Raw genomic sequence first — 19244 nt, forward strand, 5'->3', positions numbered from 1 at the left:
TTATGCAACACCCACCAGGAAAGAAAAGCCAAGTTTCATTGAAACAGAAGCCTTCTCCTACTCTGCCCACTTTGCAGCTGTCTGTGTGGATTGCCATTTACACAGATGTTCCCCAAACATCCTCCTGATGAGTGCCATTAAAACAGTTTGACAAGCTATGACATAAAGCTTATACACACTACGGAGTTCAATATGGGCTGCAAAGCCTTCACAGGACATTAAGTTCTGCATCTTATCACTTTGCAATCTTTATGCAGTGCAGGCTAGGAAATACTAATCGCTTCAGTGCTATGCTTCAGCATTCTGCTTAGCCAAAAGTTAGACTTACTGCTGCTTGGGGTAAGTTTTGCTTCTTATAGGACATAAGCAGGATTCACTTTTGAACTTCCTACCCCAGACATCTATACTGTAAGAAGATCACTACTAAAAAGACTTGCCATTGACAATACTTAGCAAAACATTCCTCAGCCTTTAAAAACTACCCTCAAAGTTGACTCAAGAGTACTGCATTTTGGATTTAGTATTACATATAATATCTGTTGTTCATTCTTGTTTGCATTGCCATGTTCAATCTTATTAAGATCAACTGCCAATAGGGATTGAAAAGTGAATTCAATAATCATTTTTGTGTTTTCTTATAAGCTAAACTGGATTATTTAAGAAAGAAAAACTATTCAAGCATTTTCCAGCAGCCTCAAAAGAGAGGAATAAAGTTGTCAAGTCACTGCTCATGCTTATAAGAACAATTCATTATCCCAGTCTCCTTTGGAGGCTGCCCTCCCAAGAACTCTTTTCATGAATTTTGACAGAAACCCCTGCCAGCTCTTCCCTCTCCCACATTCTGTCTCCTTTCAGGGTAAAAGCCCTGAAATTAATTGCCCCGCATTACTTTCTCTATATCTAGAATTCCCCCCAAATAAAGAGTTATTCAAAAGTTGGAGTTCAATCTGATTTTGCAGGAAGTTTCTCGATCAACACATGGATATCTGGTGTCCTTACTAGAAGGCAATGGAAGCTTGCACTTGCTGCGTAGTCTACAAGGGCACGTGCTCCTTTGGCTCACAGATCTGGAGAAATAATATATTTAAATTTCTTTAAATTTCTTTAATATCCTCTAAACAGAGAGCCCGCCACCTGCTCTGCTCTTCAGGGACTATTTTCATTTTAGTGAAGCTAATTAAGTGCATATTAAAATCGGTACTAAAGAAATCTGTTTTCTAAGGAATTTTTAAGGGCACGCTTACATGAAATAATATTCATGCAGACCATGACTATTATTATTTTTAATTTTACACTGACTGTCTGACACACTGTTTTCAAACAGATACCCAAGAGTTTGGTTTACTGTATGTGAAAGAGATACTCACACTACAGCATGTTAGAATATCCAGTCTTTCTTTAAGAGTTCATTTAAAGAGATTTCTTGAGTAGCTTGCTTAACATATAGCCCTCAAGATTCACAGCACATCTGCTATTGTAGCTGCTGTAAAATAAGGTGTTTTTTTTTTTTTTTTAAGTTATTGCCACTTTTTAAAAATTAAAATAATAATTTTAAAACTGAACACACAACAGCTGGGAATGCAGAAAGATTTTTTTTTTTCCCTTAAGCCAACACCCAGAGGTTCTTTAAAAAGTAAGATGAAAAAAACTAACAAGAGCTAGTGTTGAAATTGAATCTAAGAGAAGACAGAAGTATTATCTTACTAATGTAGAGATATCAGTTAAATATATATATATTTTTTTCATGGAAAAGATTGTTTCTCTTAAGAAATATATTTTAAAACTGCCTTCTAACTCCATTTGAAATCTTGATTTAATAGTTCTGTCTCTATCTATGAGGGAGGAAGACGGCTTAGAGAGGTCTGATGCCAAATCAGCAGCAGCAATTGCCTACATCTCAAGTGAAACAGGATTACAGTTTAATAGTTTAATTACAAGAGCATAAAGGTAATTCATATTTGAGTTGTCTGGCATGAGGAAGCCCTGAAGAAAAATGGATCTGAGAAAATGGTCAGTGTCACTCAGGTCAAGTTTTTCTCTTATCAGTAATAAGGCTCCTCTTTCTTCTACAAGAAAACTAAAGCTCATCTCGTTCAGATTTAGTCTGACATGAAGCAAAACCTTTTTCATACAACACAATACCAGAGATGAATTTAAGCACAATGTATTGACATTATGCTGAAGAAGGCCTCCTAATAGGACATATAATGGTTTTAATTTGATTCCCACTGAGCCAGTGGGAATTATACCACCCTTACGAGTAGCTCTGTACAAAATCCTATGGCTATCACTTTACTTCAGCTTGAAAGCCACCCTGTTTGTGCTTTTGTACACACATGGACCCAATTATGCCTTTCAGCACAGAATCCAGTAACACATCATAAAGCAATGTAGAAATCATTTTCCTGTCTCATCTTGCTGAGCCAGCAAGATTGTCCTGAAAATGCGACAAGAGCTTCTCTATTAAATGAGTGCCTTAAATTGAAGAAGTATGATTGGTCTTAATCAGTCTTGTTTTTGATTTCTCTGTAAAGTCTACCCACCCAAAGAGTCGAATGTCTTTTATGACAAAGGTCTTCATTTGAAGAATCTTTTTACTAACGCAATCCTCCCATCTGGTAACTATAATTGCAAGATAATGACTTTTAGAACAGTCCCTTCATTTCTTTCAGCCCCAAGGCAAACTCTATTTCCTCATTCTTCTCTCTTCATCCACCCATCTTCCCCCTCCAACCACCAGCACCAACAGTCATCTCCTGTGTAGCCCCCACAGCAGGAAGGGCCAGAGAAGCAGAGCTAGGGAAGACAGCCCTCTTCCACACACCAACACGTGAAACTAAGAAAGCCATCAAAAACATAATGACAGCTCTCCAAATTTAAAATGCAATAAGGACGCTGATGGGAGAGCTTATTGCTCTCTTCCAATATCTGAAAGGTGCTTACAGTAAGACTCTTCCCACAGGTGACAGGACAAGGGGAAATGGCCTCAAGTTGCACCAGGGGAGGTTTAGGTTGGCTACCAGGAAACACTTCTTTACAGAAAGGGTTGTTAAGCACTGGAATAGGCTCCCCAGGGAGGTGGTTGAGTCACCATCCCTGGATGTGCTTAAAAACCGTTTGGATGTGGTGCTCAGGGACATGATTTAGCAGAGGGTTTGTTAGAGGTAGGGTAGTATGGTTAGGTTGTGGTTGGACTCCATGATCTTTAAGGGCTTTTCCACCCCGAGCTATTTTAAGATTATATAGAGATGCCTGCAAGCTCCATGGTAAGGTATATTGAACCTTAACAGCTGCTGACCAAGTTGCCCTGATCTTGCACTATTTCTTTCAGTCCAACCTGGCTACAGTTATCTCATGGAAATATACATAATCAAATATCAACATCCCAACAGCCCAAGATACCCCATGGAAGAACGCTTTTCTCTGTTATTTGACTAAGCCGCCATCAAACTAAAAGGCCGGAAAATGCAGGAGACGAATTCCTGTGAATCCACATGCAAATCACAACTCTCTCTTACAAGGACAGTAACTTCCTTCCCAACTATCTGGATAAAACCACATTCTCTCAACTTTCTGGTGAAAATTCCTGGACAACTAGCAAGCAGGAAATGCTAATTCATCACCTGCACCAGCATCTCAACTACTAGGAAAAATAGAAATAAAGCAACCTAACACTCCAAATAGCTTCGTAGGGTATTAGTGTCCAATAAATATTTCAAATGATGCAGGCACATAAGATTTTTACAAGAAAAGTCTACAGAACAGTTACACTGCCTGTTTTCCTTCCTAGTCAGAAAGGATCATTTCTTTTCAAGACCGCTGATGCACAAAAAACAATCTTCAAGTAAAGACACCTTTAAATGAAACATGCTTTACGTAATCTCCACTTCTGTGGTATTGTTAACATCAGCTTGTTTTCTGTATGGCTCCTGATTCCCTTTAAGCTAATGGAGCATGATTTAAAAGGTCTTACCGTGAAAGTCAATGACACAGAGGACTCTACAGCCTATTACTACAGTAGAAGCCACAACAGTATGACTTTACAGCCCACTGCTACAACAGGCTACTCTGCAGTCCCTACATTTTCAGTGTTGAGTAATGGTCTAATTGAGCTAAGACTCAGAACTGGTACTGTCAGAGAAAATCTAAAGTCTTATAATAGAGGGAACATCACTTTCAAGCTCAATTCTCACTCAAGCACTTTGCCTAAGAACTCCTGTCTGCTTAGATCTTTAGCAGAGCCCGTGATATTTCTGCAGCACTTTCCATAACCCATAATCTGGTGATACTTACATAACTCCGTTAAAATGAAACTGGAGAATTTCTTTTAATCACACCTAGAGAAGAACGCACCATCTCTACTGAAATATAGAGATCAATAACTTTCCCCTATATGTGCAAAAACAGAAAGAAATCTTTATATTACATATACCAAAATACTGCTTCATTCAAGTAATTCTTATTTCCTGTTATTGCACTTTCAGAAAGAAAACAAACTTGTCCATCTGTTTCTTTTTTCAGATCACAGGGTTGGAGCTTTGGCACCTCACTATCTACAGAACTGCGAGGATGATGGTCTGATCTCATGTATGGAGATTCATCACTGATCCTTCTTTTAAAAACTGTTGTAGAGTACAGCAAATACGGTGCTGCTGAGCTGACATGAAAAGACAAGAAGTATAGTAGTCTCCTTTTTCTTTGCTCAGATAGTGAAATAGCTGTTGAAAAGCATACTTTGAAAGAAAACAAAATCTTGGTTAGCGCTGTCAAACGTGTCTCTAAAACTCCTGGATTTGAGAACTTACACACTGTGAAGCACGACCTTGTCTTTTTTGTTTTTTCCACTGCTCTTTTGCAGAAGGCAACAGAATTCTTAGCTCTAGTTTGCCTACATACCATCAGCTCAAAGCACAAACTTTAGAAAAAAGCATTATTCTCTCCTCTGTGTGTAACAGAAATACGAGACACTGAGAAGGCAAAAACCAACACCTCCTTAATGTTAATCAGTCACATCTATGGACTTGATGCATGTACTTTGTAGTCATTTTACAAGAGTGATTGAACACTAGGTAATCTGTAACTAAAAGAAAGCTGTGAGGTAATTAAGAAGTCAACATAAGAATCAGTAAGATCTAATGTTTCCCTATACTTGAGGAAAATCTAAACTAAGATAAATTACATATGGAGTTAGGGGAAAAAAAGTTTAAGTCCTAGTGAGAAATCTGAAAGAATTACCAGTTACAGTGACTGATTCCTTTCAATGTCCTTTTGCTCTACGTGATACTTAAGCACATCTAGTTTGTTTTGGTGAAAAAGACATGCTCTTTGTGCTATTTCAAGTCATGATAATTATTCCCTTCCTAAACTGAGATGAGGAACTTTAAATCATGCCACAGAGCCACATCATATCATAACTTTTTGTCAGCAGCAAAGAGGACTTGCAGAGAGAAGAGACAGCAAAGATGTCACATGGACCCACAATGCAGAAGCAAAAATTCACGTAGTGCATATGACATGGTATTGCTAACACAACAGTCTCACTCCCTTTCCAAGATGTCCTGAAGAAAGCCTGAACTTATCTTCTGTTTGCCAGTAAGCACTTCTCTGTTCTTGCAGAATGGTTTCAGACTGCTAAGAACCATGCCCTTAAAATACATTTAACGAAATTGCCAAAACCGCAGCATTGGAAAATTAAAGACTTCTAAATTGTACCGAGTGTGTAGCGTAAATATACTTATGAAGTATTAGAGGTGCTTAAAATCATCTCCAAGGTCCAGATATTGCAAAAAGCAAAGGATATTTCAAGCAGAGAAATATTACATACAGACAAAGCAGCAGAGAACACTTTCCTAGCAAATACTCAAATGTTAAGGAGGTGATTGACCCAGATGCGTCTTACTCAGTACTTTATCACAAAGCCTCCATATAATTTAAAGAAGTGTTAGACTTAGCAAAACTCCCATAATAATTCTCTCAGAGCATTAAATCTTATTACATGCAGCTGGCTTTCTAAGTACTAAAGCCTTGCAAAGGGGGGAAGACAGTCTAACCAATATAGCAACCATAAAGACCAACTGTAAATATAAGAACTTGCAAATCACAAGACACGTTCAGTGCAGCTTAAGAACTATTGCTCTAATTATCAGTTTAAGCACATACCCTAAAATAGATAACTTTTCAGGCAACCAAACCAAGGACACTTCTTGAGTGCAATCCTTAACTTCCAACTCTCTCTACAGAAAAGTATGCATCTCAAAGCATACCCCAAAGCTTTAACTGAGAAATGAACACTTGCAGACCAGCTGCACAAATACCTGGAAACTCTACTTAACAGAAGCTGGTTTCGAACAGTATTTTGGAAGAAAGATAAGACGTTAAAGAAGGCATGCTTTCAGCCTCGATTAGCAAATGGAAATCCCATTTAAAAAACAGTAGGGTGGTAGAAGATAGTTGTAAGAATATATTCTTCGTGTGTTCAAATGATATTACCAACCAGCACTGCTGTGATATAGCCCTACACAGCATTTTTGCCTGAAGTACTGCAATAGGCAAAAACAACCATAGGAGTTACAACAAAAGTGAGGATGAATTAAATCACTTCTAACAAACAACATATTTAACGGAATTTGGACACAAGCACACTTCTCCATAAAGCCACAGTGTATAAACTAATGGCTTGAAAGGGGATGTTGAGAACTTCATGGATGCCAGAGTGTGCACAAAAGAGGAGCTAAGTATTCATGAAATGGTTTATTTGATGCTGAGGAAAACGTTTAGCTAAGAAGTGCTAACCTCCAGCTGTCTGTGAGTTTCCTAATACCCAAGATATCTGTCTACAGATGACTTTACAAAGATATGGCTGACCAGCTGGTGGCCAAAGTGGCTGTTCCACATTAAACATCAATGACAGAAACTGGTAATGGAGCAGCTCAAGACTCTACGCCTTACTGCCTAATATCCTTAAAAAGATGAAAAACAATGCATCTCTTCTCAAGCACTATCAATTTTAACTGGTTCTGGCAATACAGAGAGGGGACATGGTTCAGGGTCTCACAGCCAGCTCTGCCTCTCACATCCAGCATTTTGAAGGCAACGTGCTGAAAGTTTGGCAGGAAGCATTCTTCCTCCCCTCCTTTGCTTTAGAGATGCCTTTTCACCTATTTTAGGTCTCAAATTAAGCATCCATTCATTATCTAATCTGGGAATTTGGCACAATGCTATAATGACTAATCAAGTTCCGCTAAATAAAGCCCTGGCCCTGTAAGCACTGGGTTATTTCTGATGGAAACTGACTGTGCAAAACAAATCAATGAAGATATAATTTCTTGGATTTATTTCAGTTTCTCTCATCTGCCTCAGAAAGAGCACAACCCTAAACAAACATTAGATTATGTTTCTATAAATGAAAAAATCTAAATGGATGTCAACTCTATTTTGAGAGGCTGCTTTGCTACACTTTAAGTCCACAGATTGATGGCTCTCTCTTAGAAGCTTGCCCTTGTAAGGGATACATGGAAATAGCTTAAGCTTCTTGGAACAAAAAAAATTTCCATGTTTTCTATATACCAAGTACTCGATGCACGTTAAAAAATAAACAAATTGCTGTGTGTTCATTAAGAGGAGTCTCAAGTAAAACACAAAATCCTTGCTTAGCACTTGAATACAACACCGACTTATGTTAACTGTGAAGGGAGCAGATACATCATTTACTCTGATGTACAATTCTAAAAAGTCTGTAGAATTAAAGTTTTATAAAAACATGGTTGTTAAAAAAAACTATACTGTGAGCTACTGCTCTTGCATTTTCAAAGGCTTTGAGTCTCCTGTGCAGAACAGAAACGCGTAAGGCTGCATTCGGAAGAGAAGTGTCCTGGAAATGAAAGGAGTCCTAAATATTTGACACTTAAACAAGTGCCTGAGAAACAGCAGCTACAGAAACATTTGAGGGAAAACGACAATAATCAATACCACGAGGGTCCTTTTATTCCAAGATAATGCAGTAATGATGAGAGGCAGAGACCCCCATTAATCACGTGCAGTAAAGAGGCAAAGGAGAAAGTAGAGCTTAAACTTCCCTGCTGTCGGGCATTCTCCTCTAAGTGATCATTTATCACTAAATGCAGCCGGGTGCTCCTTTGAGACTGAACGCAAGTTAAAACAAACAGAAAAAGAACAACAAAAACAACCAAACAGCCATATCAGCACTGTTAAAACAAGTATTTACTTTTAAAAACCTGGCCAGATATCCTAGTAAAATCTGTTTAATATTCTCAATGACAGTGTGAAGTTTGAAACAAATTTTTAAACCTGACTAATGCTTATTAGAAAGGAGAGAATGTCTTTGTTGAAGCTTTGCACAGCAAAAGGATGAGAGGGAACAGTCACAAGCTGCAGCAAGGGAATCTTCAACTGAACACAAGGGAAAAGACTCACCACAAGGGTCGTCAAGCACTGAAGCAGACTGTCAAGTGAGGCTGGGCACCCTCTACTCTTTGAGATGTACAAAACTCAGATAGACAAGTTTCTGAGAAACTCACTTCAACTTTGATGTTAATTTCGCTTTGAGCAAGAAGTTGGATGAGGTGGCCTACAGGGGTCCCACCCAACCTCTATTTCTCTGTAATTTTGAAGGAATTCCTAATCTGGAAGTCCCCGAGCCCACCTTACAAATCCAGCAAGTGAAAATACTTCCAGAAGAGATACCATGGCCTTGCAAGTGAATTCTTGCAAACTAAACTGCGTCCCAACTTCAGTACACTGACTTTAAAAATGAATTTAGAATAGGGTAAAATTTAGTTGTGTTGATGAATCTACTGTATCCTAGACCAAAAAAAAAAAAAAGTCTACTGCTGTACAATATGTCAACCTTCTGGAACCAAAACGAAAATAGCAAAACCAAGGAACAACACTGAACAAGGAACAAGAGAAGAAAAAACACCCCAGAGTCATAATGAAGTAGCACTGCTTTCTGAGAAGATTCAGTCCATAATTTGTTTCCTCAGAGCTATTCAAAACTGTCTATGGGTTGTAAAGGTCTCATGTCAACAACAGCTTTGCCGGATGCAGAGATCCCTTCCCACTGTAGTATACTGGAGCTTATGGTGGATAATATATAATTGCTTTTTAGTATGTTATCTATCATATGATCTAGCAATAGACATCCCCACCCATGGCAGATGGGTTGTACCAGATGATAAGTCTTATCCCAGACCATTCTGTGACTACAGTCTCAGTATCGAGCTACAAGTGCTGACAATTCACCCCTGTACCACTCATTTCCAGACGTGCAACACTCTCATGCACATATCTGCCTCAAGGGGCAGAAGAGAACCCAATTTCACTGCAAAAATGAGTGGAAAAGCCAAGATTCAAGGACATTCCTCTCAATTACATGCACACACACAAGACCTCTGTTGGAACTACAGACTTCTTTCCACATTTTCCCTACCTAAAAGATTATCAGGAGAATCTCCCAGTGGGACTTCCTTTGGGATCAAGTCCCTCAGGGAGAGGGATGTGCCATACTCTTACTTCTGCAGTGTGCCGACAAGCCAGGAGGTGCTTCCATCCCCATTCACATATTGAAAACCAGCTATCTGCAGATACTGAAAACCAGCTATCTGCAAAGTCTTTAAGCAAAATAGAGAATTGAGTCCTACAGAAATATCTCACACTCATTTTCTCCTTTGATTTTGTACATCCTTCTTATCTCCCTATCCTCACTCCCTGAGGTATACTGATATAGGAATTCCCTCAAAAGATATTTTTTTTCCTGGGAAATGATGAAAATTTCCAAGGGTTGGGAACAGAAGGATCTGAGATCTCTTCCCTGCTTTTGTTCTTTCCCTTTTGCTGACTGGAGACAACGTGCATCAAGTGTAGAGCACGGGGATGGAGAGGAAAATCAGAGTATTGGAAAAAGGAACACCATCTCTCTCCCTTCTGAAGCTCTGAGAATGAAACATTCTAACAGGGTCACCACGAACATGCTCAAGAAGTGGTGGCAGACAAGATGAAAATTGAGTCTTAGCAATTGCTAACAAAACCAGTCCTTCTAACTTCTCAATAATCACATACAGATTAAAGCACCCTATTTTTAATCTGGCAATTTCTACAAATCGTCCTAGCACAACAACACGTGTATCACCATGACTTGACACAAAGCAGAAATCTCCTCTTTCATAGAATAATACGCATTTTCCTAGAACTCCCCCTTCCCTCTCAGCACATCCAGAAATGCACACAATGATCAGTGTTCAGTCAATGTTTTCATCACTCCACACTCTCAATCTGTCTATAGCTTCGTCCTTCTGATACCCTTCATTCAATTCCCTTAAGCAGTGTGCCTTCAGGTATTACCCATTGTAACATGAAGCTCTGCTGAGAAGCAGAGCGCTTGCAGACTCGCTGATAATTTAATTAGCGATACAAAGTAGAAGATCACTCTTTACATACCTTTTTCATTTAAATTTGACATCTTAAAAGCAGCAACTGCAGGTTAGCCACCAGTCCATTAGTCCCGGGTGCTCTCTCTGCTATTCCTCTGCAGTAGTCATGCATACCAAAACCAGAAAACAGAACTGGAAATGTGAATTCAAGCACCAGAATAAGGAAGCAATTTTTGCTTGTCCCTATTTCACAAAACACGCTTTCAGTTTTGCAATGGACTGTAGCTGCACTATTAACAGCAAATAATATCTCCACTGTTTCATTTATATCTTAACAGAAACAAGATTCCTATAGAAAGCTTTGACTGGAGGAATTTAAGAAATAACGCATTTGAGATTAACCCTCCTATACTAACAACCAGGGGATGACAAATGACATCCTGTGAAAGAAACTGTGCTTCCCCCCACACTTCAAACAGGGATTGGAGCAAATTACATATTTGGTATTTACGTGAAATGCAACAAACTGAAAATTAAAGCCCACATTCAGGGACAGCAGGATGGCTACAACAGCACATTCTCCTCTTAAGTCTTAGCAGTGCTTCCTATGGCCATAATCGCTGCGTGACCAAATCCTGAACCAAGTGCTTTCTCTGTGAAATGCAGGAACAGATTCAATGAATCCACGTGATGTACTAAGAAACACATCCACAAAGAAAAGGACACACAGCAAATTTACACAAGCACAGAACACACAAGCTCATAACAATAAAATGTACTTATATATAAGATGCACAGCAAACAAAAGAATACAACTTCTGCCTTTGTACTACGTCACACCATCACATTTTTCCCAGCAGGATGTTATCTCTCTGAAATCCTGCTTGAATTGCAATCCAGCAACTAAAAAAAAATTGAAAACACTCAACACACCTGTGCATTTCTTCAGAAACAGCCACAATTCAGCAATATCTTTGTAGAGCAAGGAGATCAAACTTAAGGTCATGTTGCTCCTCATCGATTAAGTGCAAAATAGTTCAGCGGACAGTGACCTATTTATCTGTGAGCTCGCCTTCAGCATGCAGGGAGAGTGCAGAACTGCATCTTTCAACCGAAGCCAAGGCACCCGGGACACAATACCTTTCTTCAAATTACATGTGCAGCAACTGTGCCTTTCAGCAGCACCAGGTCCTCCACTGGTAAGCCACTTGCTGGTTACTTACCACGTTTTGTCTTCCTGCATCAAGCACTTGCATGCATTAGATTCCACCCACTGACTTATCATGGGAACAAGTGTACTGATCAAACACCATCAATAGGAAAAGAAAAGTCTAAGTGTGGCATGTCAAAAATCTCACTTTACGAGCACTAGTTTTAAACCTGTCCAGTAAATCCATCTTCATTTTCACTTTTTTTTTTTTTCCCCTAACCACCCTTAACTCCTTCTCCACACAAGGAAATTTTGTAATGAGCTCACGGACAGAAGTCCCTCAGAAACAGACCAAGCATGTCATACTGCTGAGGAAGTTCTTACTCCAGTCTTTGACAGAACTGAAGTAGGGTGTTTTGCTTGGTGATAAACTCATTAAGCACCTGTTCCCTATGAAGAATTCTACCAAAAGCAGCAGGAACTGTTAAAAGGAAACACATGCATTCAAGTAATGTAACTTTTTAAGTTGAAACACAAATCTTATCCATAAGAAAATGGGAAATTAAGGCAATAAATAATAAACTATAATCAAAATATTCTGTATGATCTTTCAGATACTAATGCTCAGCCTTGCTTCACTTGATCCTTTGAAGTAATCATCTGGTGATGGACTACCTGACAATGAATGCACTTGGGGTTAACTACCAGCAACCCAGACTCACTACTACAAAGAGCCAGACCATGAATGAGTGACAGCAACAACCACGTGAAAACAAACAGACTGATTTCCCTCACTTGAAGATGTTGTAAGAGCCCTTTCCTGACAAGAGGGGTCAAGGAAAGAGCGACAGTGAGGATAAAAAAGCTCGGATTGATGTTTGCATCTGTTCACAAGATCCCATTTACAGATGGGAAAAGCTCAGTTTTAGCTTCAGCATGCCCAGCTCTCAAACAATACCATAAATGCAAAACCCAACAAATCACAAGCCACCCACAGAACGCAGCAGGGGTTATTTGATGGAGTGCCCCACATCTGTTCTCATCACTCATACTGTTAATAACCACAAGGTGATCTGCCCTATTATGATAAATCTATTGAGAAATAGGTTTATTCAATACTTCACATTAAAATACAGCCTGAATAATATTACTTAAGCATATTATTTTAAATTCTGCTATTGCATTTTCTGATCTATTGCTTTCTATTAGACACCAAACTACAGGAGTTTCCTAAGTAACATTGAATGTTTTAAATCAAAGGTAGGTTTAAAAGAAATAACTTTCCTTAGAAATGTTTTTAACTGTTCTCTAATTTAAAAAAATGATTACTAGAATATTTTATTTTGATGAGAGAAAAAAATTAATGAATGAATCTTCTCACCACTCCCACAAGTCATGTAAATACTCTTTTGGTTCCACCACATCCGTGAAAGTTGAGACAGAGCAAGTGACCTGTCTTGGATCAGGTAACAGCATTTGTTGCAGTGTCAGAAACAGGATCTACATCTAGTCTCCAAGTCACTGTCACCTATCCAGCTTGGTGGAGGTGTCTAGTTCACAGACAGACATCACAACTCACAGAATTTTATTCCTAGCTCTTGAATTGTAACATAGGTTTAGGAAAAAAAGTCTTAGAGAGATCCTACGATATAGTATATACCACACACAAGTATACACATTTCTTATTTAACAGCACAAAGCTGGTCTCAAACATTTACTAGTGAGAGCCAAGCACGTTGCTTGGGACTGACTAGACATTACTGCTAAGAGCAGCAAGGGTTTGGTCTCACCTGCAACATGACTCTCTGAAAACATAACTCCTACTATCAGAAGCCTGACACAATGACAAAGCAGTCATTGCTTTCCAAACATGAAAAGAGTTAGAAAGGAAACTTTCTGGTCTCTGTTCAATGATTAAAAACAAATGAAAGAGGAGCTACATCCTTGTCAGAAAGGTATTACCCACATGCATTCAGTAAGACACAGTAATGAGGTTGTGCCAAGCTGGCTACTCCCTGAAGAAAAAAAAAAAAACAGCGACAAATTAGAATAGGAAAAATAACTACCCAGCGCGTTGACTTTGTTTGTGGTCATTGCTCCCACTTAGCTTCCTACTAGCCTTCAAATCTTCTAAATTCAGCGACATCCTGGACAATTCAGGAAGTAACAAAGACTGTGGATGGGAGAACTCAAATATAGCATTGTTTCAATCCTACTATCTTTCAATATTAAGCAACAGTTCACATCTTCACCTCTCACCTACAGGAATTTTAAATAGAGCGTCCTTAGTTTGAAGGATACATATGAATCATAGAACCATAAAGATTGGACAAGACCTCTAAGATCATTTAAATCCAATCACCAACCCATCACAACCATGTCCATGTCCCTCAGTGCCACATCTACAGGTTTCTTGAAGGCCCCCAGGGACAGTGATTCCACCATCTCCCTGGGCAATTGTTCCAGTGCCTCACCAGTCTTTCCAAGAAGAGTTTTTTTCTAATATCCTGCCTGAACCTCCCCTGGCACAACTCAAGGCCATTATCTTCTTGTGAAGAAACAGCACAGCCCATGTATAACAGACTGAGTTTGTTCCCTACTCACTGGAAGGGAGAAGAAACCTTGCACAGCATCTCCAAGGAAAGTGGCCACAGCGTTATTTCAGGTCAGGACGATTTTTCTTAGTAGGTCTACTCTACACAAAAAAACTTTTAAATTTCACTGGGTTAGAGATACTACACGCTCCCATGAAACAGAGTATAAAACATTCTCTTGGGAAAAAAGAGGGCTCCAGCTAGAAAACAAGTACATTTTATATTTGGCTATATTTATACCCAAAGCACAGAATAGTATCTGTGGGGAAACATTTCATGCTTACAGTACCTTGTCTCCTTGCTGTATGTTTCAAGAAAACAACAGCAGCAAAGAAGAACAAATGAGTTGAATCTCAAAACCTTCTTCTAGCCTTTGTTGTTGAGTCTGAAATACAACTGGATAGTAAAAATGGAATGTGTGGGCATGCATGATGGCAGTAAGACGTAGGGGGCATAGCTAAGATCTGTTCAAACACACAGAAACAGCAGCTTTCATGAGAAAAATCTGTGTCAGTATGCATGTGTATATTTAGAAACGCATTAAAAAGATTTCAGCACCTCTCATGCTCAAGTCAAGGTCACCCTGATGCCTCCAGCATGGTCTGTGACTAAAATGTAGCCCACTGACAAGAAGGAAAAAACCCCAAAAGATTAGAGAAGCTTTCAAAGGTTGTAGCAAAGTCAATGAAAGGTAGAAGTCTGTGCCAGTTTGGTGAAACCCACCCAGAGAGGGAAGCCACAACTGTGGCTTTAACATATAACAGTGTGCATGCCCTAATAAGCAGATGCAAGCATGCAGCACAAGGGCAGCAGTGCTCATGATAAAGTATATTCAAGGTTAAGATTAATTTTGAAGCACAGCTACTAAGCCTACTTCTACTTCCAGGGGCGTAGCACCTAGCAGAAGGTACATCAATAAAATGAGCTGGCACTGCATTATTCAGCATGACGAGCTATCCCTATAGAATTATCTTTAGCTCAATGTAAACATGCACAAAATATACCTAGCTCACACCTGTAACCACAGGCTTTATAATTGGTTGGAGTTTTGAAGACATTAAACAATTTGATGCATCACCAGCAAGCATTTAGTTTAGCATACCAGATTATTTAAAAACACTATTCATTTTCTCCTCTTAAACCTTCTTGGTGCTTCTTTTCAAAAAAGAAATGCAAAAAAGGCTTCATTCTTTTTAAAGTCAAACATTCAAAATTGTCAATTCCCTCTAGTTTGAACCAAAAGATTCCAAAGCATTAAAAGTTAGTTTATACATTATACATACACATTTGTATAAAGCCATTATGCAATCTTTTTGTTGTTGTTAACCCATCTCTACCCAACAAAACTAACCAATTTTGTGAGAGCTTTAGCTGTTTTCAGCTTGAATGCTAAGTCATCAGAAAAAGTCTCTGAATCATGTGCAAACCTAAATTTAAGCAAGTATAAGCAATCAAAACTCATGGTCTGAGAAAAGCAATAAAACCCACCATCCATGAAGACATTTGTTTCACAAAAACGAGCATGCTTGTAACACCAATAGTTGTTGGAGCACTTCAAAGGGTTAAGGATGCTGTTTAATTGGCAGGATGAACCCTGCAATATTTATTTTTGGAGGATAACTACTAAGGAAAACTACTGAGACATTACATCTTGAAAGTATACTTTCCACTGTAAGACGATAATAAACATCAAAGCTATGAAGATCACATACCCTACAGCAGGTATCCAGAAGGTAAAACAAAAGCAAAAAGACTACTGTAATTTTTAAAGAAGTACAATAAACCATCAAAGAACACAAGCACAGTACTGGGACTGGAGAATTAAGATCTTCCCCCAAGAATACAACAAAAGCTTGGCCAATGAATACTCTTACACACTGGTTTTGATTTCTGGTTTCAAAATGGAATATCTTTGGTTTTCTTGAATTTTAGTCAGTTTATGTTTTTCTATTTGCGTCCATCCTAAACAAGCTTCCACAAATCACAGACCTCTCTCCTTCACTGTACTGAAGAATTTATCATGGTTTCCATTTCAAAGAGACAAAAGCTGTACTTATTTTCAGGTCAAACTTAACCAAGCTGGAGTTAGCCTGTGGTGTTTGGTGATGTTATTGCCCGTTCACAGCTGCAAAAGCCAGAAAAGAAGATAGATTTGACCTCTTCAACTTCATTAACAGCTGCAGCGCCTGCACAGAAGTGTCTGTAATCCAACATGGCAACTCCAACTACATGGGGATGAGGAAACGAGGACAGCTGACTCCATGCCAACTTTGTCAAACACAGTATTCAAAATGGAGTACATAAGAGACTGCAGCCTGATACAAATGGGAAACTGCCACTAAAGGTGGAAACAGGTCACCACCTGCATTAGATACAAGCTAGGACCAAAGTTCAGGAAAATCAAGAGGATGAGACCCATCATTATATCAGCAATGGGACTGAAAAAGCAAATAGAACCAAAAAGAAGACATAAACATGAAGTTCAGTGGTACAGAAAGGAAAACATAAACAGGAACTAGTGACAATAGGAGCATGTGATGAAAGCAGCACAGAAATATAACTGAAGAAAAGAAAAATAGATATAATCTGTATTCTTAAGTACACACACATAAATAACAACATGACTCCAGAAAGCAATTACAACAAATGAAACATTGTACCATGATCATAACTATATTTATAGCCAAAAGGATAAAATAAAACTTTTTGAATGATAGGAAACCCTTTTTGTGACCCATGAAGTATACAATCATTTTTTCCAGTTTAACAAGACACTCAGGAAGCAAAAAATCTTTCAGGTCAAAAGTTGCAAGAGAACATGTTCCAACAAAAATATAAAATGCTCTGCAACACTGATGGACACAGATAAAGGCTGCAAAACTATTTATTACAAAGGAAGGAAAGGAAAACAACTTTTGCAGAAATCATCATCCCCAAAATCCTGAAAGAGCAAACAGGACAGAGAGAAGTTTCCTTTTGATCTGAGATGAAAATAAGAGAAAGAAAGCGCTCATTCCATCACGTCTCCAAAACATCAATTTGGGGTGCTTTTGAACAAGTTACTTTAGTACTGGAGGATCACTTGTAGCTATCAATGAAATAGATGAAGAATCTGGTTACTAGGTGATCCCAGTTACAGATCATTTCAAATTGGCAAGTTCACACAAAATCCTGCAGAGGAAGCCATCAACCTTAAGTCTTACTCATGCCTCATAAATCCGACCCATATTGTGGCATTATGCTTCGAAATGCCCCGAACCCACATAACAGATCACATAAAAACACCACTGTCCTCCTAGCAGTTTATTTGTCAGGACGGTTTTGATACATGTTTTGGAATTTCTGCAGTCAAGGCATGCACATTGCAACAAACAGCACCTTAATCATCTTTGTGGCCCTCTGCTAGACTCCTTTCTAGGACATGCCTGTCACTTTTTGACCTGGGAAGCCCAGAACTGGACACAGTGGTCTAAGTGTGACCTCATCAGCGCAGAGTAGAGTGGGAGGATCACACCTCCCTTGACCTGCTGGCCATGCTCTTTGTAAAGCATCCCAGAATCCCATTGGGCTTCTTGGCCACCAGGGCACACTTCAGGCTTATGGCCAACCTGTTGCCCACCAGAACACCAAGGTTCCTCTGTGCAGAGCTCCTCTCAAGCAGGTCAGCCCCCAAACTGTACTGATGCATGTGGATATTTCTCCCCAGGTGCAAGACTCTACAAAATAATATCTTCATTTCTCCTACTGCCAACCCTTCCCCTTTCCTGGGCTTCATCAGGTTCCACAGTACCCTCACAAAAATAGAAGACTTAACATCAGCAAAGAGTAAGCAAAGTTTGTTTTCCACCAGTCAAAAAGAAAACAGAGAGCACAAGGAGTCTAGTCGCCCTGAAAAGCCAAGCTGGAGAACCGCTCCAGGTTCTCAACAGAAATTCATTCAAGAAAGAAAACCTCAGTACAACAATCTCATCCCTTGAGCTTAACGCACAATATTCTTGGTTAAATGTACTCAGTGCAGGAAAGACAAAACTTACACCATATTGCATTTTTCAATGGAGAGCAAATATCTGACCTTTACATTTTGTAGACACAGTACTTTTAAAATAATAATACTATAATACAAAATTCAGTGATCTCTTCAATAAAACACTTAAAAATATGTCTAGGGCTACAAAAAGCTGTTACAAAATCCATAAACAACTGCAAAGAGGCACAGCAGCTGTAACTATGTCCTGCTTCTAGCCTCTGGGAAGCAAACAGGAAACACATACCCCTACCTGATTGAAAAAGCAGCCAGTCTGTGAGATTCTAATCAACCAAAACAACAGGCATTTTCCTTCTTCTCCAGGTTCCTAAGATGCTTCCTGGCCTGTTCAGATTGGCAGTATGGAGCCCAAGCTTTCCAACAGCAGCATTACCTTCATTTTCCTCATTACGTACTGCTACCATCACTATCACTGTATTTACTTTTGGCCTAGGTGTGACAGCACAGGCATGGCTGTGAATTCAAAAAACAAAACCACTCCTCTGCTGAGGGTGGTTTATTAGCATTAGCATCTGACTGTTGCTTGCCTTGGAAATTTTCACACTGCTCTGAGATGAGTAGTGCTTCATATCCTGTCCATAATAAAGAAAATGCAAAGAAGGATGAAATCAAGACCAAAGAGCAAATTCCACTTGTGGTGACTGGCACACACCGTGTGTGATACCTGAACTAACACCCTCAATGTTCATGTGAGTAAGGGACAACCTACTCACAGCCTTCAACCATTCTCTCTGCTCTCCCCCTTGTTGCCTTGGCTAAAACTGCTTGTGGCTGCCAGTAGCTCCTATCTTTCTTCCATTTTACTGCTGACATGATGAGAAACAGATTCTTTAGACTTTCAGTAAAACAGCAGGAAGAACACTTGTTAACTCCTGAAGTCAAACCAATGACTTCAACAAATGGTACAAAAGAGCTGATGGGGTTCTATATCCTGTGCCCTCTTTTTAATATATCTTTTCAAAATTTCTGCAAGCCTGTAAATCCCATAAGAAACACCACACCACTCCTGCATACATAGCAGCTGGTGTTCAATTTCTCCTTTTTCACAAGGTGCTCCATCCAAACAA

The 19244-nt window shown here is 39.1% G+C and overlaps 1 protein-coding gene across 9 annotated transcripts in view; it reads right to left on the reverse strand.

Moving 5' to 3' along the window:
- MCF2L (MCF.2 cell line derived transforming sequence like) overlaps window positions 1–19244 on the reverse strand; it is a 146345-nt gene that overhangs the window by 63632 nt on the left and 63469 nt on the right. The window contains exon 1 of one of the 9 annotated variants that reach the window (XM_090128561.1): window positions 10456–10540. The exons of the other annotated variants lie outside the window; for them this stretch is intronic. Coding sequence (XP_089984687.1) covers window positions 10456–10477 — 22 coding nt within the window. The 5' untranslated portion in view covers window positions 10478–10540. Of the gene's footprint in view, window positions 1–10455; window positions 10541–19244 lie in introns of those variants that run through there. 9 annotated transcript variants of the gene reach the window in all.

Source organism: Phasianus colchicus, chromosome 1 (genome assembly GCF_987193195.1).
Source record: "Phasianus colchicus chromosome 1, bPhaCol1.hap1.1, whole genome shotgun sequence".
Taxonomy (NCBI): Eukaryota; Metazoa; Chordata; class Aves; order Galliformes; family Phasianidae; genus Phasianus; species Phasianus colchicus.